This window comes from Siniperca chuatsi, linkage group LG20 (genome assembly GCF_020085105.1).
Source record: "Siniperca chuatsi isolate FFG_IHB_CAS linkage group LG20, ASM2008510v1, whole genome shotgun sequence".
NCBI classification, from domain to species: Eukaryota; Metazoa; Chordata; class Actinopteri; order Centrarchiformes; family Sinipercidae; genus Siniperca; species Siniperca chuatsi.
In genome coordinates this window covers 15324433-15351394 of record NC_058061.1, presented here as the reverse complement: position 1 = coordinate 15351394, position 26962 = coordinate 15324433, and the positions used below count along the sequence as shown (strand labels likewise).

General features: G+C 42.0%; 3 protein-coding genes across 18 annotated transcripts; 1 reads left to right on the top strand and 2 right to left on the bottom strand.

The window, feature by feature from the left end:
- Positions 1-129: 129 nt before the first annotated feature.
- LOC122868080 (katanin-interacting protein) lies at positions 130-16997 on the top strand. 8 transcript variants are annotated; one of them, XM_044179664.1, is made up of 29 exons: positions 133-303; positions 879-996; positions 2445-2533; positions 2829-3004; positions 3429-3541; positions 3655-3756; positions 3913-4062; positions 4310-4550; positions 4827-4952; positions 5095-5246; positions 5492-5598; positions 5901-5997; positions 6111-6320; positions 6794-6931; positions 7937-8801; positions 9682-10449; positions 10545-10753; positions 11065-11143; positions 11236-11413; positions 11676-11841; positions 12166-12332; positions 12429-12493; positions 13204-13314; positions 13922-14061; positions 14190-14291; positions 14393-14553; positions 14812-14838; positions 15152-15237; positions 15323-16997. In XM_044179664.1, the coding sequence occupies exons 2-29, from the start codon at positions 985-987 to the stop codon at positions 15379-15381; spliced, it is 4896 nt and encodes a 1631-aa protein (XP_044035599.1). In that variant the 5' UTR covers positions 133-303; positions 879-984; the 3' UTR covers positions 15382-16997. The 8 variants fall into 8 exon arrangements, with proteins under 8 accessions (XP_044035601.1, XP_044035599.1, XP_044035595.1 ...); XM_044179660.1 differs by having other exon boundaries at positions 135-303; positions 4827-4958; XM_044179661.1 differs by having other exon boundaries at positions 135-303; positions 843-996; positions 4827-4958.
- Positions 16998-17246: 249 nt separating this feature from the next.
- LOC122868089 (cytochrome c oxidase subunit 6B1) lies at positions 17247-19438 on the bottom strand. 2 transcript variants are annotated; one of them, XM_044179690.1, is made up of 4 exons: positions 19281-19438; positions 18380-18520; positions 17974-18074; positions 17247-17494 (listed from the first exon to the last, which is right to left on the bottom strand). In XM_044179690.1, exons 2-4 carry the CDS (start codon positions 18483-18485, stop codon positions 17441-17443), a joined length of 261 nt encoding a protein of 86 aa, XP_044035625.1. In that variant the 5' UTR covers positions 18486-18520; positions 19281-19438; the 3' UTR covers positions 17247-17440. The 2 variants fall into 2 exon arrangements, with proteins under 2 accessions (XP_044035625.1, XP_044035626.1); XM_044179691.1 differs by having other exon boundaries at positions 18380-18493.
- A 1483-nt stretch (positions 19439-20921) lies between these two features.
- On the bottom strand, positions 20922-26958 carry fam234a (family with sequence similarity 234 member A). 8 transcript variants are annotated; one of them, XM_044179676.1, is made up of 12 exons: positions 26820-26958; positions 25541-25848; positions 25348-25458; positions 25068-25250; positions 24357-24481; positions 24009-24141; positions 23294-23426; positions 23043-23186; positions 22634-22715; positions 22387-22539; positions 22202-22304; positions 20922-22066 (listed from the first exon to the last, which is right to left on the bottom strand). In XM_044179676.1, the coding sequence occupies exons 2-12, from the start codon at positions 25815-25817 to the stop codon at positions 21855-21857; spliced, it is 1656 nt and encodes a 551-aa protein (XP_044035611.1). In that variant the 5' UTR covers positions 25818-25848; positions 26820-26958; the 3' UTR covers positions 20922-21854. The 8 variants fall into 8 exon arrangements, with proteins under 8 accessions (XP_044035611.1, XP_044035614.1, XP_044035612.1 ...); XM_044179679.1 differs by having other exon boundaries at positions 25541-25851; positions 26820-26933; XM_044179677.1 differs by having other exon boundaries at positions 26801-26911.
- Between the last annotated feature and the right edge of the window lie 4 nt (positions 26959-26962).

Genomic DNA, 26962 nt, shown 5'->3' with positions numbered 1-26962 from the left:
CTCCTTATTTCTTTGTAACCTTATGCTATGCCATGCTGAATGACATACTTGCATACTGCTGTCTTCAGTGCTCCAGAAGCGTGGTTTTGCAGCACAGAGTTTTGTGGAGGCTCGTATGGATGTTGGAGCAGCTGGCCGAGAGCGGACAGGCTGGGGGCGTGTCTGCCACTGATGCGGCTCTCACCATTGGTGGACAGCTATCCTGGTTACCAACTAACACTACACACTGGGCACATGAGAAAACACAGAAAAACTCCTTAATTTCAAAACTAATGGCTGACAAACTGTTGTTTTACATAGGCAGTAAGTATGTTTGTAATATTTATTAGAACCGGAGTAAAGGGTGTACGAGAATATAAGAGCAAAAGCCAGTTTTTGTGTCATTTAATGTTAACTAGATACATGCTAACGCTAACTAGTTAGCCTTTCAGTTTGTTATTAGCGTCAATGCTAACTAAGCTGTTTGCTAACGTTGTCTCTGCCAATAAACGCAGGAGTTAATTGTGCGATAAATTACCCGCAAAGGTACTGGGAATTGGCAGAAAGTGTTAGCTAGCCGTGTAACGTCAACATAGTCAGAAATGGTTAGCGTGTTAGCTATTAATGGCACACAAATCAAGCAAACGTTACCACACATCTGTCAACTCTCTGCAGGTCAACGTATGAACGTTACGGTGTTTCAAATGAGTTTTGACGAAGACCTGGTTAAAATAAGATACGGTAACGTTAATGTTTGGCTTGGAAATAGCGGATATTATGTGTTTGTTCTGCTGAATCGTCCAGCAGGTGGGGCGACATTTTAAACAAACTGCATTCAAGGTAATTTAGGTTTCATGTCACAGGTAACCTTGGGGTTCTCATCTGTGTTCCCACTGCAGTTGTAATCAAACACAACACAGATTTCAATGACATTTTTGAAGAATCATCGTCCCTCTCCAAAATTTGGTAGAGGATTATGTGAGCAGCATCATCTGCAGCCACACAATGGATAACGAGGTAAGCAAAGATCGTTTTATGTAACGACTCATCTGCTCTGACACTAGTTTCAAGTTCACATCTGTCATTTTACTTGACATGAGACACTATCAAGTGATTTTCAGGACATTACTCGCAACAATCCATGACATATTGTAGCGCAGTATCTCAGCTGTCTCTGTTTCTCTGTACTCTGTCACTAACGAGTACTCTCTGTTCTTCCTTCAAATTTCTTTGGTTCTCTTCTGCTCCTGACATTGAGAGATGCTGTAGCCTAGTTGACTTGTAGAAACTAAGTAAGGGCATTGTTTTTTCTTTGCTCATCTTGCATGATGATTTATAAAAATGGAATGGCATGAGCTGTAGGTGACTGTGTTATGTGGACAACTGATGCTCCTTCAAAGACACACTAATGAGTCTAACGTACCACTGGCTGAGGGTCAAGACCAGCATGCTAAAGACTAAAGCATGCAGACATCTAATGTTTTAATGAGGATGATTTAATTTTAGTTGAGTGCAGCGATGTCTGAACAAAATTCATATTCTGAGGATTGTAGACCCTTCTGTTGGGTTTTGACTGATGTGACAAATGCATTTTTACAATTAAAAAAAATCTTGTCAACTGTGGTTTTTAAACACAAATGGTGAGTTCAAAGATTTGTGACATGTATCGCTCTTTTTCCACGGTTGTGCTCACACCTAATGAGCACAGGGTATGCCCACCTTTTAAAGAAGAGCCTGAATTTGACATGGCATGGATTCACAGAAGTGCTGGAGTTATTCCACAGGGATCTTGGCCCATGCTGAGTCAGTAGTTTCCCTGCATATTTTTCAGCAGTGCCTTTTGCTGTGATCACTATTCCGCCACCTCATCTCAAAATTGAAAGTCTGCAGTCTTTAGAGTTAACTAAATATTGTCATGGTCGTGAAATCATCATGAGACAAATGGTGTGTTATTCAGCAGAGTTAGTTTGAAAAACACAGATGGGTGCACCTGGACTCCAACAATGTTAAGGTTTGCAAAAGTGATGAGTTCTTATTAAGGGCCCGAATGTGTTCGCAAGAAAACATTCACAATTTTTTAATCACATTTTTAACCTTATGACTGACACTGACTAAATCTTTGTTTGATGCTGGTATCATCCTTGTACCATGAGTTGGTTGAATAGGCACATATTGCAAGTTACATAAATGTGTCTATCTACCATGTACAGTAAACTTAACATCTTGACACATTGCATGTGCTGTATTGATGCTTTATTTACTCGAGACTGGAGGAGCAAGTTGTTTGCATACATTTTGTGTTGTACAGAATAAAGTGGATATTGATTGTAGTGTGTGAATGTGAATACCTGTGCAACAATGATGTGTATTGTGACAGTCTGTTTTCCTCAAACAGCTGATGTTGGCTTTTCTGACTGCATTGTGTGTGTGTGTGTATGTGTGTACTCATGCTCGTTTTCTTAAAGGAGAGTAAGACGTGCCAAGGAGAGAAGCTTGCCTCTGCTGTGGATGACACTCTGGATGAATATTTAATCGCCCTCCAGCACAAAAACAGGTGAAGTGTGAGCACAGGCTGCTGGGGGGAGATACTGATTGGATTTCACAGAGGAGATACACAACTCCCCTGACTTTCAGTGCTGCCTAATAGGAGCACTGATTGGTTCCTTGCTTTGAGATACACAAAGTTAGTGTGTGACATGTGGGAAAGGGTAGGTTAGAATAGCTTGAAAATGTGTGATGTTCTCCTATAAATCCCAAATCGTAAGCTTAGCTATCTCAAACCTGTACACTCTTTGCCAGATTTCTGTTCAGAATTGTAGAGGTAGTCACCAGTTGTCTTTGCTCCTCAGGATCCTAAAGCGCCTTAAAGTCAAAGACCCCAGGGAGATTGAGTTGGAACAGCTCGAGCAAGGTTTTTCAATTTATCTTAACGGAGCCAATGCTGAAGCCAGTAGGAAGCAGCCCAAGAGCTTCAGCCACAAGTCTGTCACCTCCCCACCTGCTTGGAGGCCTGCACGTACAGCAGGTATGCTGCTGCTGGACCAAAATAAACCTTCAGACACTCAGAAAGTAAAAATTCTTATATAAGCCCTCATAATTTTTTTACTTCTCTATTGTGCCGGGGGAAATATTGTTGAATATTTAGTACTTTTTACACTGAAATTGACGGCACCATGTCATACTGTATTCTTGTTGCTTCTGTCATCCCCAGACCATATGGAACACCAGCTAATAGCCACCACTCCTCAGCTTGTAGTTTGCATGGCATGATCCCATGCCCAGTCCCAGTGAATAAATGATAGTGACAGTTGTAGCTGGCAGCCAGTTTTTTTTCCCTCCTCTATGCACTGTGGACCATCTGCGTATGTGACTGTTTGTTCCTTCTCCTCTGAGGCAATAGTCTGCTGCAAGCTGCTCATGTTCCTTTCTGTGCTGGTACTCATCGGCAGATGTCTGTAGAAGCGCCCACCAGCTAACTGAAGATAGCCGAAATCTGGAGCAGACCCACAGGAAGAGGAGCCACACTGCCCCAGAAAAGGTCCAGAGGAAAGAATGGGTGCAGGTAGAGGCTTCTAATTACTTAATATTGTAATCCTTGATTGTGGTGCATCAAAAATAAATATTTTCCTATGAAAGTACACATATTCCATTTTTCCTCTTTTGTTATTTATGCAGGATTCTGTCAGAATTCGAACAGAGGAAGGACCAAGTTTGCAGATTTCCCCAGAAAAGCGCTACTCTGAGGATTTTGAGCCCTATGAAAGCGTAGACATGGAGGTAGAGTGAAGACATAACTATGCCTACTAAGCCTGTGTGTGTGTGTGGGTGTTTTTTCCAGGGGAGGGGCTATGTGTCAGATGCAGCTGTCTGTACTACTTAGCATCTCTTCATCTCTGCCATTTCCCCTTTATCCAATCACCTTGTTTCATACAGAGCTCCAGTCTGCGCTCGCCTCGCAGTCCCTGCTCCCCGAGGGAAACCTCCAAGTTGTCGCGCTCCTTCAGCTCCAGGCCTGAGAGCCAAGGGGGCCAAGCAAATCAGGAGCACAGTAAGAAGGTACTTCTCAACCTTGAGGAAGTGAAGGTGAGCGGAAGAAGAAATATGTACACTGTTTTATTTCATCTTGTCAGGGTGGCATGCGATGTAGTGAATCATCTAAATTTGTTTTATGCTCCTGGGTGTTAATTTATGACGGTTTTTCAGTGGTAGTCACACAAATCAAATCAACTAAACTGTCAGCGAGCATGTGTGTATGTTTGCGCCTGTGAGTGCTTACACTGATGACTGTGTGCATGGATGCATACATAAACGCTGACCTTTTATAAACTAGGTTCTGCGTCGGAGCCTGGAGGTTACCATGCGGCGGAGCAACCGTGGCTCAGCGGGGGAGGAGTCAGACGAGGAGTGGGTGGAGGAGCAGATTGAGAGGGAGGAGAGCACTGAGAGTCTGGACGAACTGGGGCTACCTCTCTCGTCCTCCAAGTCCTCCTCCAACTCTCAGCCCAGTGGCTCCCATAGCCATCTGGACTCAGCAAACCTTATTGTCCTGGACTTTGGACCCTCACCTAAAGGTAGGCTTCAGTATCCATTTTCATATGTAAATTTGTTATTGATTTTTAGGGTGAGTCTGTCTTGTCCAGAGTGGTTCCATCTCCTCCGTATCTGCTTCATCAGCACTGACCTGTACGCATGGAGAATAATCAAGTACATTAGCTGTCTGTGCACAGTTCAAGTGTTATGTTAGCCAGCTCATGGAATACAGAAGGACTTAGACCCTTTTTATGTCTACAAACTCGCAATAGATTCCTAATGTGAAATTTTCTGTTTCATTTTCTCCATTATTCCAGGTCGTAAGATTGAACGCGCTCTATTTGCAAAAAGGAAAGAAAACATCGACAGCTTTATACCCACCAAGCCTATGTTGGTGATGAGCAAAACATTAGATAGACCATCTTCTAAAGAGAGCTGGGATGGTCAGTGTAAGTCTTCATAGTCACAGTCCACAAATGGCAGATTTCCCATTTTCAAATAAAACTCTATATGCTTCAGTAAATAGATCTGTTGGATAGCATGGTGCATGACTGTTGTTTAAAAGACGTGTGCCTCTTGCTTAAGGGCCAAAGAGTCGGGTGGAGAGACCCCTGTCAGCAGCCAGAAAGGCTTCTGTTGAGGAGCGGGACCCAGAGGAGATGGCATGCAGGGTGCGCCAGGCCATCCAGAGAGAAAATGACCCTGTGCAGAGTGCTGAGCTCTTCAGCCGCAATACGGTCTGCCTGCCCGACACTATACATGTCCCTTTACTGTCGATAGTTCTTTTTATGCTGATCCAGAGTACCTATACTATTACGGCCTGATATCTCTTTTCACTGTCCACACATAACTCTACACATGTACTGTATGTGTTATGTGGTATTTTAATACAGTGATAGTGTTAAGGATTTGGCTTACATGTAAACTCTGCCCCTAAAGCTTATGTATTTCTGACTCATTATTTTGCTTCCTCTTTATCCAGGGCAGGGGACACCAGATAATGAATGGCTTAGTGCACCACAGCAGCTACGACAAGGATGAGAACAGTGTCACTTTGGCCATGCAGAGAATCACACTCATGGGCCCCAGGTATGCTGACAGAATATGGCTCTTAAACGCACAGATACTGTATATACATTCTGGCTTCTGAAGGATAGAAGGACACCTGGTACTTGGTGGGTGGTGGGAATCTTGTACATCTTGCACTGTCAGAATAAACATACTAGTGTTTTATAGCCCCTAATACAAACAGAAATGTATGGTGTGTACACCCCCTGACCATGAAGAATTATTTATCAGTGTAGCTGTGCTCAGCCATCCGTCACCACTAACATGAAGGTCAGGGACAACAGACAAAGCAGCAGAGCTGAGGATGTCATCCTTCTGTTCAGGCAACAACAGAAACTGCTGAAAGCCTTGGAGAAACTTGAATCAGGAACCATCTACAACATTCCTCAGAGTGTCACAACAGACTATAGCAAGCAGCCGGTGAGTCAGTGACACCGTCTCGCAGTTCAGAATGAATAATCCTAATATTGCTGGGTGTGATAGAAAAACGAGTGTACAGAAGCGCTTGTGAATGTTTTGTGTTGTCATTGCAGAGAAGGCAGTCCTCTGCAGAGTTCACCCCTGCATTGTATGTTACCATGGAGATCCTGTCAAACTGGGGGAACGCTTTGCAGGTTGGGCTGACTGAGTTGCAGTTCTTCTGCCTCAGAAACAAGAAACTGTATGTGTCACCTCATGACCTAGACATCAGGAATGCTGACTATCCTGGGAATCTGGGGGCGCTTGTCAATGGAAAGGTGAAGGTGAGTCTCTGCTGCCTGCCTCTAAATCCTGTTTAAATGATTTCTGCCGCACAAATTAAATCTGAAATTATACATTGAAAATGATCTACGCATAACCTGCATTAAATGTTTTTGTAAGCATTTTTCCATCTTTATCACTTTTGCAAATTTTCTAGAGTACAGGCCTATTACGCAACAGGCAGATGTAAAAGCACAGGTGTAACTAATAACATTAATTATGGCTCTGTCCTATTTATTTTTTTGTCCCAGTAGGCCATGACAGCAAACAAGCGTGCACAAAAACGGGGCCCTGAAGTTTGAACACCTAAATGGGATGCAGCCATCATTAATGTTATTAATGTTACACCTGTCTGTTGCGTAAAAGGCCTATTACATACAAGTTTATGGTGGTGACTTGATATTTGTGAATGAATCTCACTATTTACATGGACAATATATTTTTGCTGATTTTGCGTGTTCTCTTGGGTTGGCAGACCACCAAAGAGCGTCACATGTGGACGTGTCCATTCCACCCTCCCGTCCAGCTCTACTTCATCATCAGGAACACAGAGCGCTCCCCAGACTTTGGAATATCTCGCATCAAAATCTGGAACTATAACAGAAGCCTAAATGTATGCGCTTTTTAATTTTGTTCATGTGTCATTACAGTTTATAAGAAGTTGAATTGTTAAATAACACTTGTTCAACACAAGTGCAATCCGTTCCACACATCTTGATTTATCTCTCTCTCTTCAGAGATTATTCATTTAGCTGTCTGTAACACCAGAGCTCATAAATCCAACATGCTTGTGTGTTGTCACTATAATACGGGTAACTGTATTGACGTGGTTATGTCAGGGGTGTGGTCCTCTTTTAGCAGTGGCTGGCTGAGCTGTCAGTCAGACTGTTCAAATGTGGAACAGTGAGAGATTAGCCCGAGAGGATTAGTGTTAGGGGAAACGTGGGCTTCTGCCTCTCAACCTCACTGTTCTTCATAGAGGGGTACAAAGATCTCATCGTATCTCTTTTTATGTTACTACAGCTATCTAGAATTACTTGAACCTGGAAGGTAAGGCGCTATTGGTGGGAAATAGGTTCTAGGTTAACCTGGGTTTATAGTGGTTTACTGCCTAGAGGATTGAGCAGATTTGAGTTAGGCTTCAGCCATTTCTTCATGGCAGCCATGACTTGGTGTCTGTGAGAGCGCTAATTATTGCTAGCTTGGAGAGCTCTTACTCTGAATGTAAGAAATAGGTAAATGAATCAATAGAGATTGTATAAAAATTCCCCAAGTGATATACTTTTTTGACTTCATGCTTTTGGGTTTGCAGTTTGTGTTACTTTGAATTAGAATCATTATGTATTCAAAATATTGTTCAGTATACAAAGACATAATATATAATATGAAATGCTAAATATTTTCCTGTGATACCATCTAACCCCAAGTCCTTTTTGTTTGATTCATTTGCATCGTATATCTTTACTTAAATGTGTAGAAATTATTTTATGTAAATGTATTTAAAATCTGAAATAACTGGGCATTTCGTAACACAACTGGGTGCCAAAAGTCAGAAGGTGGTGTGCAAACTGTTGAACATGGTATATTCAGATAAATTAAAGCTCTGTTTCTTTTTTAGGATCTTGACATTGGTGCACGGCATATAAAGCTGTACCTTAACAGCACATTGGTGTTTGAAGGTGAGCTGGAGAGGGGCTGTGGCAACCAGGTCTTTGACTACAGCACCACAGTAGACCTCCAGGATTTCCAGGTCTCAGACTCCTTGTTTTCCAGCCCCTCGTCTTCCGGACACAATCTACGGGGTGCCAGCCCCCAGTGCCATGAGGACAGGAAGGGTGTGGAGGGCAGCAGCACCCAGCGACACAACAGTTCGAATCCGCAGCCATCAGAAGCAGCAGGCCAGGCTATGATAGACATGCAGGAGAAATCACATACACTGCTACCACCCATCACTCCTTCACCAGTGGGGGTTTCATCCTCCGCTCGTCGCTCCTCCACACAAAGAAACTCTTTTGACCTGTCTGCCTCAGAAGAGCCCCTCTCTCTCAGGCAGCAGGTGGAGCAGCCTGCACCCATGGAGCAGACAGTCACCACCCAGCCGTCCTCCTCACGGGTGGCCCCCCAGTGGCTGCAGCCCCTGAACAGGGGAGCTCCAGAGGGCTGCGAGGCCAGCAGGGAGAGGCCCCGGTGGCTGGTGCCTCAGCACTCTGCAGAGCCCAAATCTCCGACAGCCTCATCCTCTTCAATGCTCCCAGAACTGCCGTGTAACCCAGGCCGAGTGTGTAGGGGGATGGAGAGGACTGTGAACGGGGGTCAGTGGAAGGCTAACTCTCTGGACCTGAGCTGCGACCTGCTGGAGGAGCTCGGGGATCAAAAGCAGGACAGGCCCATCAGCGGACGCAGGAGCTCATTCCGAAACACTGCAGTCGCTAGCAGACAGACAGAGGAGCAGCACCTCAAAGCTACTGCACTGTCAAACACAGGTGGGAAAGGCTGCCATATTTAAAGTTATGATAAACACAGAAGGACACCTTTTATATGTGATTATTTCACCCTTGTACTTTATTTTGTGCTGTATTTATTATTAACCAATTATTTATTATTATTATTATTATTATTAACCAATCAGGCTACTCATAGGATATCACACCTCTGCATTCATGGTAATAATCTCTTAAAATGATAATACATTTATTATTAAACTGTATTAGTAATTCTCAAACAAGGAATCAGAAGAAAGACTAATCAAACATTATATCTGGATTCTTAAACCAAATAACCATTAGCTAAAGTCGTTGCATTTTTATTCACTGATTATTTTACTTCAGCTAGGTACTATCTGGGTCATGTGGTTTTATACACCTCGTCACTGGCTCTCTATATGAAGTGCTGCTCCCTTCGTCATTTTTAGATGTTAATTTGTTTGTTTTGAGACAGTCATCACATAGAGCATACGTTTGTGTGGTTACGGTGCAGCATTATGTGATGCCTGTCATTGGACTGGTTGGAAAATGAAAGCCTTACTACTCATATAGCTTAGTTTACTAGAGTCCTTACACTACACTTTACTGAGCAGCCGTGCTTATTGCCCTGGCCTTTGTGCTGTGTAATGATTGTCATTCTTTCTGCTGCTGATTAACTTTAGTCATCTTTTTAACCGTAAGATCAAAGAGCTTCTCATTAAAATTTGAAGGAATGTATTTGTATATGTAATTGTATATCAGCACAAAATATATTAACATGTTTGTTTTCTTGTATTCCATGTTTGATGATAAATGTAAAGGCATTGTACAGTGATAAAAGGATTATCTTATTTTCTGTGGCTTGTTAGTAATTAATAGCTAATCTCTATGTATTTTCCAGAGGGGCCGATCTCACTGGTTAGCACTAGCAGGAGGCAGTGCACCTCTCTAGCCCAGCTGCACAGCCAACAGGATGACACCCTCATGGAGTCCTGGGACTCTCTCACTAAGTTCAACCAATGCCAACGTGGACGCATCTCCAACATGGGCTTCGAAGGTGACATCTTTGATGAGTTCCTCCAGCGCCAGGGTCGTGGTCCACCCACAATCTCAGTCAACCCCTCCACAACACCCAGGAGCCCACTTTCCTCCTTGACCACTCAGGGAGCAATGTGTGAAGGCCCTGATGATGATCCATCCATGGAGCGGGAGGAGGAGTTTGAGATCCCGGTGCTGCCCCAGGGCCAAAGGCTGGTCATCAACATCCTGTCCACCTGGGGCGATCGTCACTACGTGGGCCTCAACGGCCTTGAGGTGTTCAGTTCCAGTGGAGAGCCCCTACAACCTGCTCACATCCGTGCTGACCCTCCAGACATCAACATTCTCCCTGCATACGGCAAGGATCCACGTGTGGTCACTAACTTGATTGATGGTGTTAATCGTACCCAGGATGACATGCATCTTTGGCTAGCACCATTCACTTCTGGTCGTAGCCACACCATCTTCCTGGACTTCGGAGCTCCCTACCAGGTGGCCATGATCCGAGTGTGGAACTACAACAAGTCACGCATTCACTCCTTCCGAGGGGTGAAGGAGGTGGAGATGCTGCTGGATGGAAGGTGCATCTTCAGGGGCGAGATCGCCAAGGCCTCTGGGACCCTGTCTGGAGGTAGCTGAACAGAACTGCCTCACAAGTTTTTATGGTGCTTTTGTGTGTTACTTTTGATCAACTTCTCCTTTTTCCTCATTCTGCTGTCACTTCAGAGCTGGACCAATTTGGTGACACTATCCTGTTCACCACTGATGATGAGATCCTGGAGGCTATGTCTCGTTATGATGAAACCTTCCTCAGTGAAAGTGAGGGTCCCGAAGGCCTGGAGTATGAAGAGGAGCTGCAGAGACCGCGCACCGCTGATGGAGAGGGAGAGGAAAGACCCTTCACACAGGCCGGTTTCCGAGAAGAAGACCTCAAAGTAAGTACAGGCCTCATCAGCAATGGGTACAGGTTTTAATTTTTATCAACTTCATTCGTGTTAAATGTCAAAGTCAAATGCTTGTAAATTTAGGCACCTTATTCCCAATTGTGATAGTGATAACTAAACAAAGATCCATGACATTCAAACCATCTGTTCAGCAAAACTTGAGATTTCATTGTGTATGAACCAATAGCGTTAAGCATGCTGAGTGTTACGCATGCTGAGGAAGAAGAGTATAGTAAATTAGCCATCACACTATCAACAGGACAGTGTAATACAATTGTGGTTGTCTTCACATGTTGTCTTAGTTGAAACTCCACCTCAACCCCACCGTGAGCCCATCTGAGGAGAACATGGAGCATAATCCTGGGATGTACACTGGAAAGTGTGAGTAAATAATCAGCATCCTGTCATCACAAGTTCAGTTCTCTTTTTGTTGTTGTTTGGAAACTTACAATAACTGTCTCCCTCCACCGCAGGCCTTAGACTAGAGCTGGTGTTGACTTGGGGGGACTCCCACTACATGGGCCTGACAGGATTGGAGGTGGTGGGGAAGGATGGAGAGAGTTTACCTTTAGACCTCAGTATGATGGCTGCCTCACCTAGGGATCTCAACGACTTGCCTGACTACGGACACGACCTGCGGACGCTTGATAAGTACGTTTTACACTATATGCTCTGTGAGAATGTTAAAACACAGTGACATTTGACACTCTTTTAATCATGTGGGTTTTTTTCCATTTACACAACAGTAGATGTAGTAGTAGTAGAATAACCTTTGAGAATGATCCTTTTTAACATTTTCCTCACTCTACTCTTCATATAATTTTCTACATCATATTTCACACTCGCACACCCTTACTTCTCCTACCCTGCTCTCAAGAAAAATCTAATTATCACAATCCAATTTATTACCCAGGCTTATAGATGGAAACAACATCACCACTGATGATCAACACATGTGGCTGATCCCTTTCTCCTATGGAGAGCCCCACACCTTAAACATAACGTTCAGCAAGGTCCAGACCATCGCCGGACTTCGTATCTGGAACTACAACAAGTCCTCTGAGGACTCTTATAGAGGGGTGAGACACTTTTCTGTCAGGCTCAAACTGTATTTGCTATCAAGGTGCGGTTGTTACAAGAGATCAATGCAAGTTCCTTTTAAATAATAATAGTAAACTGTATATATCAAACTATATAATACTCTACATAATAAACTGTGAAACCACATAAATATGATTTATATTACAGTGTCAGTTGCTTCAGGTGGAGCCAGAGAATCATTGATGTTTTTGGAGGGCATGGATTAGTTATTACCACAAGTTTTTACATTTAATAAGAAATGTTCTATGCAGCAGACTATAAACAACACATAAAACACACAAATCTCTACATCTTTGTTTCAGGTGAAGGTGATCCATGTGTTCATGGATGATGTTGCCATCTCCCCATCGGAGGGATTCCTGATCAGGAAAGGACCAGGCAACTGTCACTTTGACTTTGCCCAAGAGATCCTCTTTATAGACTTCCTCCAGACGCCGACTGACAACAAGAGTGCAGAGGACTACCACAAGTAGGAGCCAGAAATTTAATTAGCATGTGCTGTTATTTCATGAGAAAGCTTGAAAACTGCATTTCTTAATTTATAATGTTGCTGTCTCTAATTCAGAGGAAGCTCTAAGAAACAAGAACAGGCCAGCATGGACTATGAAGCTCCCATCATGCCTTGTGGATGTATCCTTCTGACACTGTTTGCATTGTCAGTTGGATCTTTGGATTTGTTCAGACTGCTGACAAATCTGATTGACTGTCCAGACTGTTCATTTGCAAACATTGGATTTGTATGTTCAGGCAATATTAATCAGTCTGCATTAGGGCTGCAACAATTTTTTCATTATCGGTTTATCTGACCAACAGTTAAAATCAGTAACAGATGTGGTTGATACTTTACTGTATATGCAGCTATGTTTCGTGTAACAGTCACGGCTGGCTAACAGTCTAGTGTAACAGTGTTTGTGGTGTGTTGCAAGAGACATAAAGGGATGTAAACATCTCCAGAAATGCTTTTAGATTAGGATTTTTTAGGATTATTAGGAATTATTGTAATCAGTAATCATTGGGGCCATCTTAGAGTGTCCAGATGACTACGACTGAAACCTTTTCTACGATAGAACACTCCTGGACGAATGAGGACTACACCGTCTCATTAGGAATTATTATTTTTCTATTATACCAAATGTGGATTGGAGCAGCCAGCCTGAACATATACCCCCTGTGAGCCATCATGAATTCATGCCAAATGGAGGACACTCAAATACAATGGTGGAGGGTAGATATAGTGCACTATATAGTAAATAGGGAGTGGCTTTGGACACAACCCAGGCCTGATGTTTGCTATGCATGGGGCTTCGTGTTGTCATATATCCCTTGACCTTCACCGTCAGTCATCTTTCAGCTGCAGCTGTTAACATCCTGGGGAGACCCATACTACATCGGCCTCAACGGCCTCGAATTTTATGACCAGAACCATGAGAAGATCCGTCTCAGTGACAACAGTATCCTTTCATTATGAGTTTACGTCGACCTGCATCTATCTTCACAAACCTAAACTCTCTTAACCAGCTAGAATATATCCATATAATCTTTCACTGTTGTGTGATTAATAATTTGTGGTGTAAATCTGTAAACAATGAGTTTAGATGACTGAAGTCACAAATTATGAATATTCTCCTCTTATCTCTTATCTAGGGGTATTAATATTAAAACCTATCCTGATACCATGAAGGATTATTGTGTTCTGGCATCACATTGACTGGTCAAATCAAATGGAGATACTATAATCAGGGGTTGCAGTGTAACTAATTAATCATTTTGTAGAAATTCAGACATAGGCCAATTCCTCAATCATTTCTTTCTCTGTCATGTCAGTGCCAACAAAAATGTTGAAAGTCATTGGTAAAATGGCTTCAGACAATGTGGGACGGAAGAGGAGACCTTGAGGAAGGAGACACATTAAAGATTAAACAACTTTAAAAGGACATAGCTGATTCAGAGAGGATGCACACAGTTAATGACTTACCCAGGTGGTAAATTAGTAATAGCTGTTGAAGGAGTATTAATGGGTATAAATTTGTGTCTGTTCCTCAACATTATGTCCACTAGACATCGCTGCTTTTCCAGACAGTGTGAACGTATTGGACAATGTGAGCGGTGATGTGAGGACTCCAGATAAATTAATAGATGGAGTCAACAGCACCCACGATGGAAGACACATGTGGTTAGCCCCGGTGCTCCCTGGACTGGTAAGGATTTGAGAGAGAGAGAGAGAGAGAGAGAGAGAGAATAAGTGGCCGCAGTGCATTCAGTTAACACACTCAGAAGAGCGTTTTCCAATACATTTGTGTAAGTGTAATCGATTGTTTCCACATAGGTGAACCGTGTGTACGTCATCTTTGATCAGCCAGTGTCTGTGTCCATGATCAAACTGTGGAACTACTCAAAGACACCACAGAGGGGAGTAAAGGAGTTTGGGGTAAGCCTCGCTGTCTGCTGTGAGCTGGGCAATCACTTAAATTTATTTATTTATTTACATTTGGACCTCAAGCAGCAATCTGTGTCTGTCTGTGTGTACAGCTGCTGGTGGACGACCTCCTGGTGTATAACGGCATCTTAGACAGTGAAACCCATGTGGCACGAGGCATTCTGCCTACCTGTGATCCAGTGGTGCCCTACCACACCATCCTGTTCACAGACAATGCCTACATTGCACACCGTGAGAGGAACACTGTCATCAGGTACGCTGGATTTTTACAATGTAGAAATATGATTGACTACTTGGTCTTATGGCTGACTTGTTGTACAGTGCCTTTCACTTTTTTTTAGTTCAGTGGTAAATGGTCATAGGCTTATTACTTGTGAATTAATTCAAGACCATTTGATATACAAAGTCTAAAACAGAGAAACTGTTGGATTGACAAAGAAGGTTAGATTCAACCCCATTGTCCAAAAGTGGTGAGTTGTTTTGAACAGAGATGTGCTCTTCTCCACTTCAGCCCCCGTGGCAGCAGACACCATCAGCAGTGAGTAACAGAGCCTGTGAAAGCTCCGTGTCAGCGCCTCCCTGTGGTCAATCTCTGTATTGAAGATTCCTCCAGTGCCCTTAAACGTCCCCCAGCCATCACACACCTTCCTTACCACACACTTGACTTGTGATGTCTCAGTCCCTCCTCTCTCCCCTTCGTTACCTCTCTAGCCCCATCTTTGGTCTCAAGGCTTGGACCTGCTTGCTTCAAGCTTTGTTATCAGTCAGCCCTCCATTTTTTGTTGTCCCCTGTTCCAGTTTTCCACAGGCACAGCAAATTTACTTTTCTTCATTTTCTTGCTGTGTTGCAGTAATTATGTGGAGGATCAGGATGTGAAGATGACCAATGAGAATCAGATAGTCCATCACAACAAGAAGAAGCAGACCGCAGATCCAGGTGAGTCATCAGTAAAATAACTGTTGAATCAAATTTGAATGTGCTAATTCTTAAATAAATGCTTATTTGTTCTACCTTAATGCAGCTCTTCGGCCTAAAACCTGCATGACTGATGGTGGGAAACACGGAAAGAGGAGGTACTGACAGACGAACAGACAGACGTGGATTCAGTGCTCATACAGAGAGAGCAGAACTGAGAGGGAGGAGCTATGGCTGACTTTTTAAGCCCACTTTTTGGTGGGTGACTTTTGAAAAAACTCCCTTGGTTTGTAATGGTGGCTTGACAGTGGCTCACATGGTCCACACTGAACAGGACAGAGTTTGCATAGATAACAATGGGTTTGTACGCACACGCACACATGCACGCGCACACACACACACACACACACACACAATTCCACTTTATGGTTGGATTACTCCTTTCCCTTGCTGTGAAAACACACCCACACCTTATCCTGAACACGAACTGTATGGTTGCCCAGGTCGTCCCTCCCACAGTGCCAGGATAAACCTGTGAGGCTGCCTTTTTATCAGCCCTATTATTGTGCCTAGTACTAAACACTATATATGTGGCTGCTACTTGTGACTTTTGTGCTGCATAATTAAATGCTGCTTGTGGCGTGTAAATTCTAAAAAAAAACAAACTAACAAAAAGAAAGCTCTAAGGCCACATGAATACACTCTCACATCAGGATGTGGTCAATGCTACATTTATTAATGAATTTTATCTACTGATGAGCCTAGACCATCAGCTCTTTGCCTAATGGGCATTAGAAGTGACTAACACTCCCGCCAGTGCACCAACCAATCGTAATGCTATGCAGACACTAATTTATATCTATTAATAATTTATATCTGTCGGCTAATATATTTCAAAGCCTAATGGTTTTACTTGGGGAAGTGCTTCCAGAGAGGTTTTCACCTTTTTGGAAGATTTATATCGATGGCTAATGTGGTACACTTGTAGTTGGGGGGAAAAAAGTACAGTGGTCAGATTTTTGTACATTTCAACAGAAATAAAATGAAAACTGAAGCTGTACAAAGCTTCAGACTCCACACTTGAATCTTCGACATATATTTGGCTTCACAAAATTAGGTCAGTATATTTTTTCTGCTTAGCATCAGGTAGAAAAAAAAACAACCTTCAAATCCAAGTGACCTTTATTGAAGTTGCTATATAAGGTAGACTGTTTTGGAGAAACACATTTCTTGATCCAGTACAGCAGTTTTAGTAATTTGCTAGTTTAGATTTTGAGTATATTCAGTAACAGGCAACTTCTAATATGCAAATACTATAACCTTACCTCAAATTGAGAAGGACGATCTTTACAAAGGGATTTATCTGATTCTTCCTTCACTATAATACTTGGTGTGTACTTTTCATTTATTCAATATTTACTATACTAACTTGTTGCATGGGAAAGTCTCTTAGCATTAGCTGTTGTTATCATCTGGAAATGTTAGATACTTTTGTTTGTAGTAGTTTTTACTGCTTCATTGGGCCCCTATATAAACTATTCATACTCCTTCCTCATGATGGGAGTAATTGTAAAATGAAATGCAGTTTTATGTATTTAATTTCAGTGCGTCCAACAGCAACAATAGTCATTACTCTGTATCTCAGTCGTGCTCTGTAGGGTGGTGGCTATTATTGTATGTGTGACATTTAGTGTTTTGAAATATTTAATTATTTTTCTAATCTTGATTAAATATGTATATTTGATGTAGGTTTATTTGAATGAATAAAATTTAAAAATATATTTGTTTACATTTGTAGTTCTTTTTTTAGACCAGCGTGAAAGCATGACTGGGCCACAAAGAGCTGCTCAATGGAAAAAACCTCCTTTACCGTGGGAATGACCGACTTCAGCTTTGTGCTACAGGCCTGCATGTTCAGACTTTAATGTCCTCACTTAACCCCACACTGTTCTGAATTAACACAAAGTATCTGTTAGTAACTCTGTGGTGGGATGAACAGTAAAGAGAAAAAACATACGGGACCACTGAGCTACTTCATTATATCCTGAGAGACTTTAATGCAGAATCTGCTGTACATTTAATATTTGTAAGGAATGACCATTCAGTTACAGGACAGAGCATCAGTAGTGGAAAGGTGGTGATGGAGCCACGTGTTCTCCCACCACTTATACAAACATTTAGCTGAAAAGATCTTTGCAGACCAACGGCTTTGGAGATGGCAGTCTTAGATTTTTCCTGGAAAGGTCCCCTCTTCTCTCTGGTCATCCCATTTCTGGATCTAAAGGGACAACATTTTAGGGGAAAACTTATTTTGAGACATGAACAGTCTTTTTTTTTTTATTCACAAAGTTCAGAAAATGACAGAAACCCTTTGGTGGAAAATGTCATTGTCAATGGCATGTCAATTTGGGGGAAAGTGGTAATGATATCTGAAATAATCCCTAGGATTTGGCTTAAAAACTAATTCAAAATAGGCTGTACCTCCCTGCATTGTTTTATTGGGCTGAGAATTATTTAAAGGGGGAATCTCCAATGCCTAATTTTGGACTTAAACATTTCACGTTGTTTTGATTCTCAGGATGGAGCAGAGACTCACAGGAATGCAAGGAATTATAAAGTTGTTTGACCCCTGCTAAACAAACTCAGCCCACATGTGAGAGTACCATATATATTCTGTTACTGTTCAGCTTGCCCATGTCTTTTGTGGACAGTGGTTTTTCTCATAAATAAGTTGAGATGTGGAAAAAAAATATTTACCCAGGATAAGGGGCAGAGTGATTTGTAGACCCTTTTGTACCAGTCACATGGGGCAGTGTCCACTCCTTTAGCATCCAGAGCTTTCTGGCAACGGTGGTAGTCTATTAATAGAGAAACAATAACAACAACAATGAATATTTTAAAAAGCCTGTGGCCTCGATCCGGGTTTCAAGGGAAAGGGTCAAGTCAGTGGCCCTCAAGAAATCTCAAAGTGGATTACCTCCAGCCCAGAGGTCAGGAGTCAACACATCTAAAGACCTTAGGTGAGCTGTATTAGGTTTTGAGAAGGGCATATTTTACGTTTTATTATATTGTAATATCTAGATGGCACAGATTGTCTTCATAGTTTTAATTGGTTGTTAAATTAGAATTTTATCTTCATTTAGAAAGGTGAGAAATGTCTTACCCAGGTAGTTGGACCAGCAGTTCCTGGTCTGGTTCTGGTTGGGGAATCTGGCGTCAAAGGGAGCGGTGCGATATTTCTCAAGTTTTGTCTGAATGTCCTCAGCCATTTTCACCTCTGTCAAGAGAAGATCATCAATGGAAACTGTAGAGTGCAAAAGAAAAAAACTTATTCTGTCACCAAGCTGCAGCTCATTTCAAACATATAGACCCATTATGTGTCAAATGGAGACAACAGGACATAAATGCACCTATAGCTGTAGCCCAGGTGTGCAGATAACCTTTACAGTGTATGGACTGCTCTATAGCTGAAGATGATCACGGACTACAGCTCAGCGGAGGTTTATTTTGGGGAGATTTAGGGGTGCTGCATGCGGCACTGTAAGGATGTTTCTAGAAATGTAGAGCTTTCATCAAATACTCCTTTCACAGAGCAAAGATCAGGCTACATAGGCGGTCGGTTATCAAACTAGCGCCTAATAATAGGAATCTTACCCCCAAAATACGAAAACCAAATACTTGAAAAAAATGAGCAGACAGCTTATCAACAGCCTTGTTCACCAGCCCTTAAAAGCATTTCCTCCTAACATAACCCACTTTCTGTTTCCCTTTTCATACAAACAGGTAGCCTAATAGTCTTCTTGTTATTTAATTTAACCAGGTGATTAATTGCTATTAAAAGTTAAAGTAGTTAAAGTACAGCTTGTGATAATGGATTAAAAAAATCTACAAGCGCAACTCAAATTAGTGTCATCATTTTCAGACGCGGCAGCTGAGCCTTTTTTTTTTTAAAGATAACTATTCTCTCATAATGTAGGCTCTACATAGCCTTTAAATTACATGTGGTGTGTCTCAAGAGAAATATTTAAAAAAAGAAAAAAGAGAGACATGCAAGTAAACGTTACCTTTGTAGCAGTTGCTGGCTCGAGCTCAAAGTGACTTTTATACCGGACGGTCTCTGATAAGCACTTTGAGCCCCACGCGCGCGCGCGCTCCGGTCTGAAAATATTGCAGCCGTGCAGTCCCTTCATAACGATATGGCGGACTCAGGTCACATTGAAATGACAGGCACACGCAGTCTCTCGGCCCAGAGGACCTACACAGGTCTGCTTTAAGGGATGTGCGGTTTATGATAGGCAACTGAGATGAACCAAGACACCACAGGAGCAGCATGACGGTGTTTGGTGTTTAATTTCATATCTCGCACACAGCTGTGAACTTTTCTTCTCAAGGCGGAAGTATTGTGCCATTCAGTATTTTTGTTAATCATTAATAGATGTTTGCATTAAGTAGGCCTATTTAAAGTAGGCCTATCTCAGGTGGTTTTGTTGGAGTTGTATTAGGGAAAGACAGCAGTGCGTTTTTTTTTTTTCAGCTGAAGAAATAACGTGACGCCGGCAAATGCTCAGTTTGTCCAAACCAGGAACTCTGTCTAGGAATTACAGCTGCCAGCTCATGTGGGGCGCAGCTGCGACTGTTCGAGTCTTATCAAACGTATTCCGCGGGAATAAATGAGCGCAGTCCTAGTCCTTATTAATGTGTTTATTGCGGTTATAGCCTACTCTGATGGAGCATTGTCACAGTGCACGGTTTAGTGGGCTGTGTTGGTCACATTGATGATGGGATTGATGGGATGGTGGCAAATGCGTCCACCAGTGTCCTCATTATGACCCTACCGCGTGCAGTTTGTGCGCCTTTCCGCCTCCCATCGCGCTCCGCGCAGCTTTTTCTGCCATGCTCGGTTTTCAAAAAAAAAAAAAAAAAAAGTCAGGTACGGTGGGCTACGTGTTTCATGATCCCGTTATTTCCCTACAGGGAGCTTCTGTCCATTCCCCAAGGTAATTCAGGACGGCAGGAGCCCGTCAGCTGTCGTGCGTCATGGTGCATAAACGACGCGCTGCAAGTTATTTAGGGAGTAAAGTGTACGGCACAGCCTCCGTGATACGTGACTGAATTAAACACATCCATGGACACACGCCAGACATGCGGCTCAGCCTTTAATGCGCATGCCTGCTGTATTCTGTTGCAATGTATCTAACAAGTGTCCACATTACAACACAAGAGGGCAGCACAAAGGTTTATAGCGTTTATATTATTGATTAGGACGCAAACTATTTTGATTTCTGAATATGAGTTGACTACATTTCATTGTGTTTGATATAAAATATCGAACAAGACAAACATTTGAAAAGATTTGATAAATTACCAACTGTTTTTGATGACAAAATTCGTTTTTAATGAGATGACCGTATATTGTAAATTAAGTCAATGTTAAGGCATTCAATAGATAAATAGATTAAGTATTCATAGTGTGTTTTGTCAAGTTTGAGACTATACAAAATGTATGTGGCACTTCCATTTACAAAATACACTCATATATACAGTATATATACTGTATTTTTTTTCTCTCTCTCTATATATATATATAGCTTTCAGATAACAGTTAGTTTGGGCTATAACTTCCAGTTGCTACAATAAGAAAGATGCCCCAGGGTTTTTCTATTTTCCCTGTATTATAAGATATGTTTGAAAATAAACAAAAGCAGTTCTTTTAACATAGTTTAATATTGCTCAAATTCAAATATAAAGTCAGAAGGAAAAGCTGTCCCACAGGTTCAATATATTCATGTACAGCAAAAACAGGAACCTTAATTTCACTTATTTACTTACTTTATTTAAATCACTGAGGAAAAAAAACAGCTTTATAAGGAGCCGTAAACCCACAGCAGTAACTCATAATGGAGAACCTTTGAGACTCAGCATGAAGTGCCTCATAGGTTTAGTCAGTGTGCATTAAAGAGTATTGCTAGTTACAGCTTATCTTGGATTGAATACAGACACACATCTTGATTATCAACAACAGTACCACTGACTACAAGACTGCCCTACCAATACCTTCACGAACAGGATGCATAACAAAATCATCACTCACATCAATGTACGTCTGTCTGTTTTACTGTACAGTCTGAGAACATTTACCAAAAGAAAAGCAGCCCTATGATTGTGTAACCATTCCTTTAGGGCTACTATAATTTGAAATACACAGGAACTACCCCCTCTTGTGGCATGAGTCTGCTACCTTTAAAGCCCAGTGGGGCATAAAGTTGCATAGATCCAAATAATAATCCAGCCTCTGCAATTAAAAAAAAGAGCATTGCATTGATGCATGAAAGTGCTAGAAACAATACAGCAAGGCAGGTCCTGTTTGTAGATTTATCAGCAGGAGAACAGCAATCGGTGTGATTGTCAGGGAACAGTAGCTCTTTGGTTTGTTCCATGAAGATTAATGGAAGAACCCTGTCAAAACAAGTCAATCCAAGTCTCTAAACAAAGGAATTTGTTTTGGTTGTCAGCAGTTGGAAAGTCATAGCTAGTGTACACACTTTGGTTTTTAGAGTCAAGTTAAGCCACCGTACAGCCGGCTGTGCCAAAATGGTTTGAACACTGAGGATGTACTGTGCATGTTACAGTTTGTCCTTTCACCATTCGCTGAAGCGGAGACGGTTGAAGGCCTCTTTGATGTCTTCATTGGTCTCTGAACCTCCGCCGGTGCCAATGCGGAGTACATTGCTGTTAGGGACTTCCTGCTTCATCTTCCGCTTGCTGAGGACCACAGTGCCTTCAGCTCCCTCTGTCCCAGGACCTGTCAGCAGGATGTAGGCAGCATGGCGTCCACGTTCCAGCAGCGTGGCTAAGATAAAAACACAAATACAGTCACACAAAGAGTGGACCCCTTTGTTTTCCCCCACCCCTCATTCACATGTTGTTGTAGTTAAATGATAATGTGATTTTGTCAGAGCATAAAAAATTTCAGAGCAAAAAGCACCTTTAAATGTTATGATGTGTTCCATGGAACTGGTTGACTCAAGGAGAACTCTAGAATAGAGAGGATGGAGCATGTAGGAACGTCGGTCACTAGTTAATGATTCCTGGAAGGAAACATTCGAGTCCAATTAGCAGTTTGTGAGAAATCTGTTAACATGCATCTTTTAATAAAGGCAGTGTACTTACAGATGAGTTGGTCTCTGAGGGCATCTTGCCCCAAAACACGAAGATTGAGAAGGAGTTGGTAGTGTGTATTGAGGCGGGTCTCGGTGAGTTAGGACTGGCCAAAAGGTTGACTTCCCACAGCACACCACCGGACTTCCCATCAAGGATTATTACCTACATACAAGACGGACAGTGGTGATTCAAATTGATCACTATATGAGAGAAGCTGGACACAGAAAATGAAATTTAAGTATCACAGCAGTGTTACCCTCTTTGTGTAGTTGCCAACGTCCTCCTCAACCACAACATCAAGTAGCCCGTCTTTGTTAAAGTGCCCAAAGGAGGGCTCACTGAATGAATAAGAACAAATGACTTTATAGCCAATTAAATTTGAATTTGTATGTGCAATATTCATTATAGGGCTGCAACTATTAATGTCATTATCGAGTCATCTGTTGATTATTTTCTCAATTAATAAATTAATCATTTTGTCTATAAAATAGAGGTTAATAATAATTTTCTCCAACCAACACCCCAAAACCCAGCATTTTTGCTTAAAAAAACCCCCAAACAACTTAAACGATCAGCCATTTGATTTTCTGTTAGTCGATTAACAACTAATTGTTTCAGCTCTATATAATTTGTGCAATATAAAAACAAACAAACAGGATGGTTACCTGAGGACTGAGCTGGTATTGAATCTCCACAGTAGCTGCAAATTTTTGCCATCGACTGATGCCACCTCCTTCCCAGTCACAAGCAGAAGGTTGGGTGAATCATCTGTCTCTCCTGTTCTGAGCACCTGTTTCACTGAGTCAGACCTACAAAGTAGAAATAAATATTAGCAAGTCTCAATGATGACGAGCTGTTAAGTGAAATCTGTGATGCTGAGGTGATAATCAGTAGGTTAGTGTAGGCTGCTTCTTACTCGTAGACGGGTACAAGGCCAGATGTTGCACTGGCATTCTTCTCCCAGTGTTTATCCTTCTTGAGGCCCACCTCCATCCCTGCTTTAGCCTTGGCAGCAATCCTCCACAGTGCCAGTCCATACAAACCAGTGTCTGTGAAAGAGCACAAGATTACTCACTAATGCCATCAAGTGTATAGTCATCCAAGCGTATACATCTATGTACAACAGTTGCATCGGAACTACCTTGTCGCAGTATCAGCACTGGGAAACCAAAACCAAATCTGTCATAATATATAACAGTCCTTAGCAAGAAATTTTTGTATAAAATAAAACTAAGATGAAAATGAGGTGTTTAAAGAAACACTCCAATAGAAAATAAAAATAGGACTTTGTGAATGTATTACATAAAACTACATCACAAGACTGTGATATTCTGCTACGTTTAGGCCCCCATGACCACCTCAGTACTCTCTGATCAAGTGCCACCTCTTTCTACATTGGCACAATTCCTGACAAATATAGCACACACCCTGAGGACAGTTTTAAGTCAAATTCCATTGGTTTCCAGATATGTGATAACGTCTTTTTAACTTCTTTACAACATTGGGTTATTTTCTCAGCTGAACTGCCTCTAATTTCTGACAGTGCAGCACTCCTCCATTAGGCAATACTGGTCTGACTGCAGATGGGCCGTAACCTGTTGTGACCGTCATAGCTGATTTCAGATACAAACCTTTTTGTAGTAGTACATAGTGAGAACCTTCTGTAGTGCGATGGAGAAGATGATTGGCTGTCTCTGTGGAGTCAAGAGCCACCGTAGAACCAATCTGGACACCCGTCTTACCTGAGAGGAATACCAGCTGAGTCTATAGATATGACGAGAGACATTGAAATTGGGTGAATTCTATTTTGCTGCAACATTAACAGATGATTTCACTTGCATTGCTTATTATTTGCATATCTGAGTCCTGTTACAGCAGAACATTATAGAAGAAAATACAATGTGACTCAAGCCTTACACCATAAGATACAAAGAAAGGAAATAAATATAGCAGTAATAAATAATATCACTGATGTTTACCTGTGTGTTGCCAGATGACACCAGAGCCACATCGCTGATCTTATCCCCATCCAAATCTGGGACACTAAGAACAGGCACAGTGCTGTGCAGACCAGGGGGCTGAGGCTGCTGCCACCTGACATCACCTGTACACACAGGAACAGAGCTCTCAAGTTTATCTGATTTTATAACACAAACTACAGATCTCCTTGAGTGTGAAAGATCACTCTTGACCTTGGGAATAGTAGTTTGACAAAATAATCTCCCACTCACTAACTTTTCTCTGAGCTTTTAACTGCATCTCAGGGTCATCGGGAGATGAATTTACAACTTTCTTATTACTGAAACTCATTTCTTTAATATTCGCAGTGCTTTAGATCCTTGCTTTAACTTGTAATGACAAAACCAACCTGGGGACACTGCGATAAAGCAGCTGAAAGCGTTAAACAGACTACAGTCATTTTCACAAAAATACATAACATCAGAACAATTTGAAATGTGCTATAATTACATAAAAATTATACATGTAGGGGCTTAAACTTCTTTATGTCTGTCTAAATAATAACGAATGAATTAAAAAATCTGAAGTGACAAAACAACAAAGGTGTTCTGTGTTGTTTTTAATATGTTAAGATAGAAATGACTTACTTTCAATATAGAAAAAGTTATTTTTAATGCTATGACTGCATGGAGCTATATACATGTGATGAGACAGAGCAATGGGTCACTTACCAGTGTATTTGTCAACAGCTGTGAGTTGGTCAGAATGGGACAGCAGACAGTCCCAGGTTCCACTTGTTTCTTTGTCCAGACCACACTGGGCCCAGTGGAACTCAGGATCCAGCGGACGCTCCCACAGGGTCTCTCCATCTGTCCCATCCACTGCTAACACAAACACACATGGCGAGGGCAGACCTGGAAAACACACAGAATGTGTCTGAATTACATAAAAACAAACATAATACAGAGCCACCATAAAGACAGCAAAAATGTGTCCTCAAATACTTCCTACCTGCATCAGCACATGTATTGTTCTGACTGCCTTCTGTGTTTCTGAGGACAAACATGACATCCATCACCTTGTCCTTGCTTGCATCTTCAATAGCTAAGAAGTCATAGGTTGCTGTGGCGGAGAAGGAGAGAATATTAGTTAGTCCCACATTTAAAACACTACCAACCTGTGAAAAGCGCACAATTGTACACACCTGCTTCAGAGAAAGTCCTATTCCAGGTAATGAGATACTGTGGTCTGACAGGACAGGGGATGATGAAGGAGAAGGCAAACACTATGGTGAGGCAGATGAACAAGGAGAGGAAGAAGACTGCGGTTCGCCAGTGGGTCAGTTTGGCAAAACCCAAGACTTCCTTACAACTCTTCTTCTTCAGCTCTGTTGCTGATGGTGCTGTTCCTGTTCCTGTCTCTGCCCCGTCCTCTACCCTCTTCAGAGGCTCGCCCTCAGTGGCACTGCCTGTGGTCTCCATTGTCGCCTCAATGCATTACCGGTCCACAGATCTACTTGACAGGTAAAAGAACTTACAGTAAAACCATACCTCAATATAATGCTGGTTTGAAATAACCTTGTTTGTTTACTACACAGAGAATATTCCCATCATGGCCTACAGTTTGCGTCTGTATCTGTCCCAGTGTGGAGCAAACTACAAACCTGCATGTGTCAAAGTACCAGCAACAATAACAGACAAAACTCTCTGGCATTCACAGATATAGTACATAAAAAAATACTGAAGGCAGCAGTGTCTGTCAGTCCAGCTATTTCTGCTGCATCAAGCTTTGTGGATCTGAGCCTATTCAGACGTGCCAGCACTGACTCCAGAGATTTCTCAGCACAAAAACAAACCCATAATGAACAACCAGGCTAGCACATCCTGTCATTTGTTCCCTAGCCACACTTTTATTACTCTTAAAAATATGTTTGCAAGTTAGCAAGCACGTCAAAATTTACCGTACGATGTTAGCTAAATAGCCCAAGAAGAATGTTTTATCCGAGTAGTTCAATGTCGGACAGCTATCATTGTTAGCGCACTTTGGTTTGGAAAGTTCACGGTTAACACTTGGTTAGTTTGCTAACTTGTTGAACAAAGACCAGGCCCTACAGAAGCAGGAACGTTGTCACGGAAGTCTCGCCAGTTGAAGTTCAATGAAGAATTTACACTGACTCAAGAAAAGTGTCTTACTTTACTCTTCACTGTCGTCTTTGGTGGTCACTGGTACGGCTAACTACAGGTAGTAGGCCTGACACACACACCAACAACACTGCCTGTCAGCCTCAGCTCCGTAAACACATCACAGGCAAGACCACTATTGTAATAATGTTGATTGCCCTGAGTTTGTCTCTCGGGTAGCGCTTTCTCTCTGCATACGTTAAAGATTTATAGACCCGAACAATGTCAAAACCCCCAAATCTGACACTAACCTTAACATTAACATTCTCTAACCCAAATATTACTTGTAGTTAGAAGAGTTACCAGGGGACGCCAGCCTGTGAGTAGGTGGTGAGTATGAGTACCTACTGCCTGAGAGGCTAAGCTCAGGGCAATAGATTCCAGGCCTTTGTGATTTGTTAATGCGCTTGTTCTCAAACGTTACGATTGGTCGATTTCATACCGAT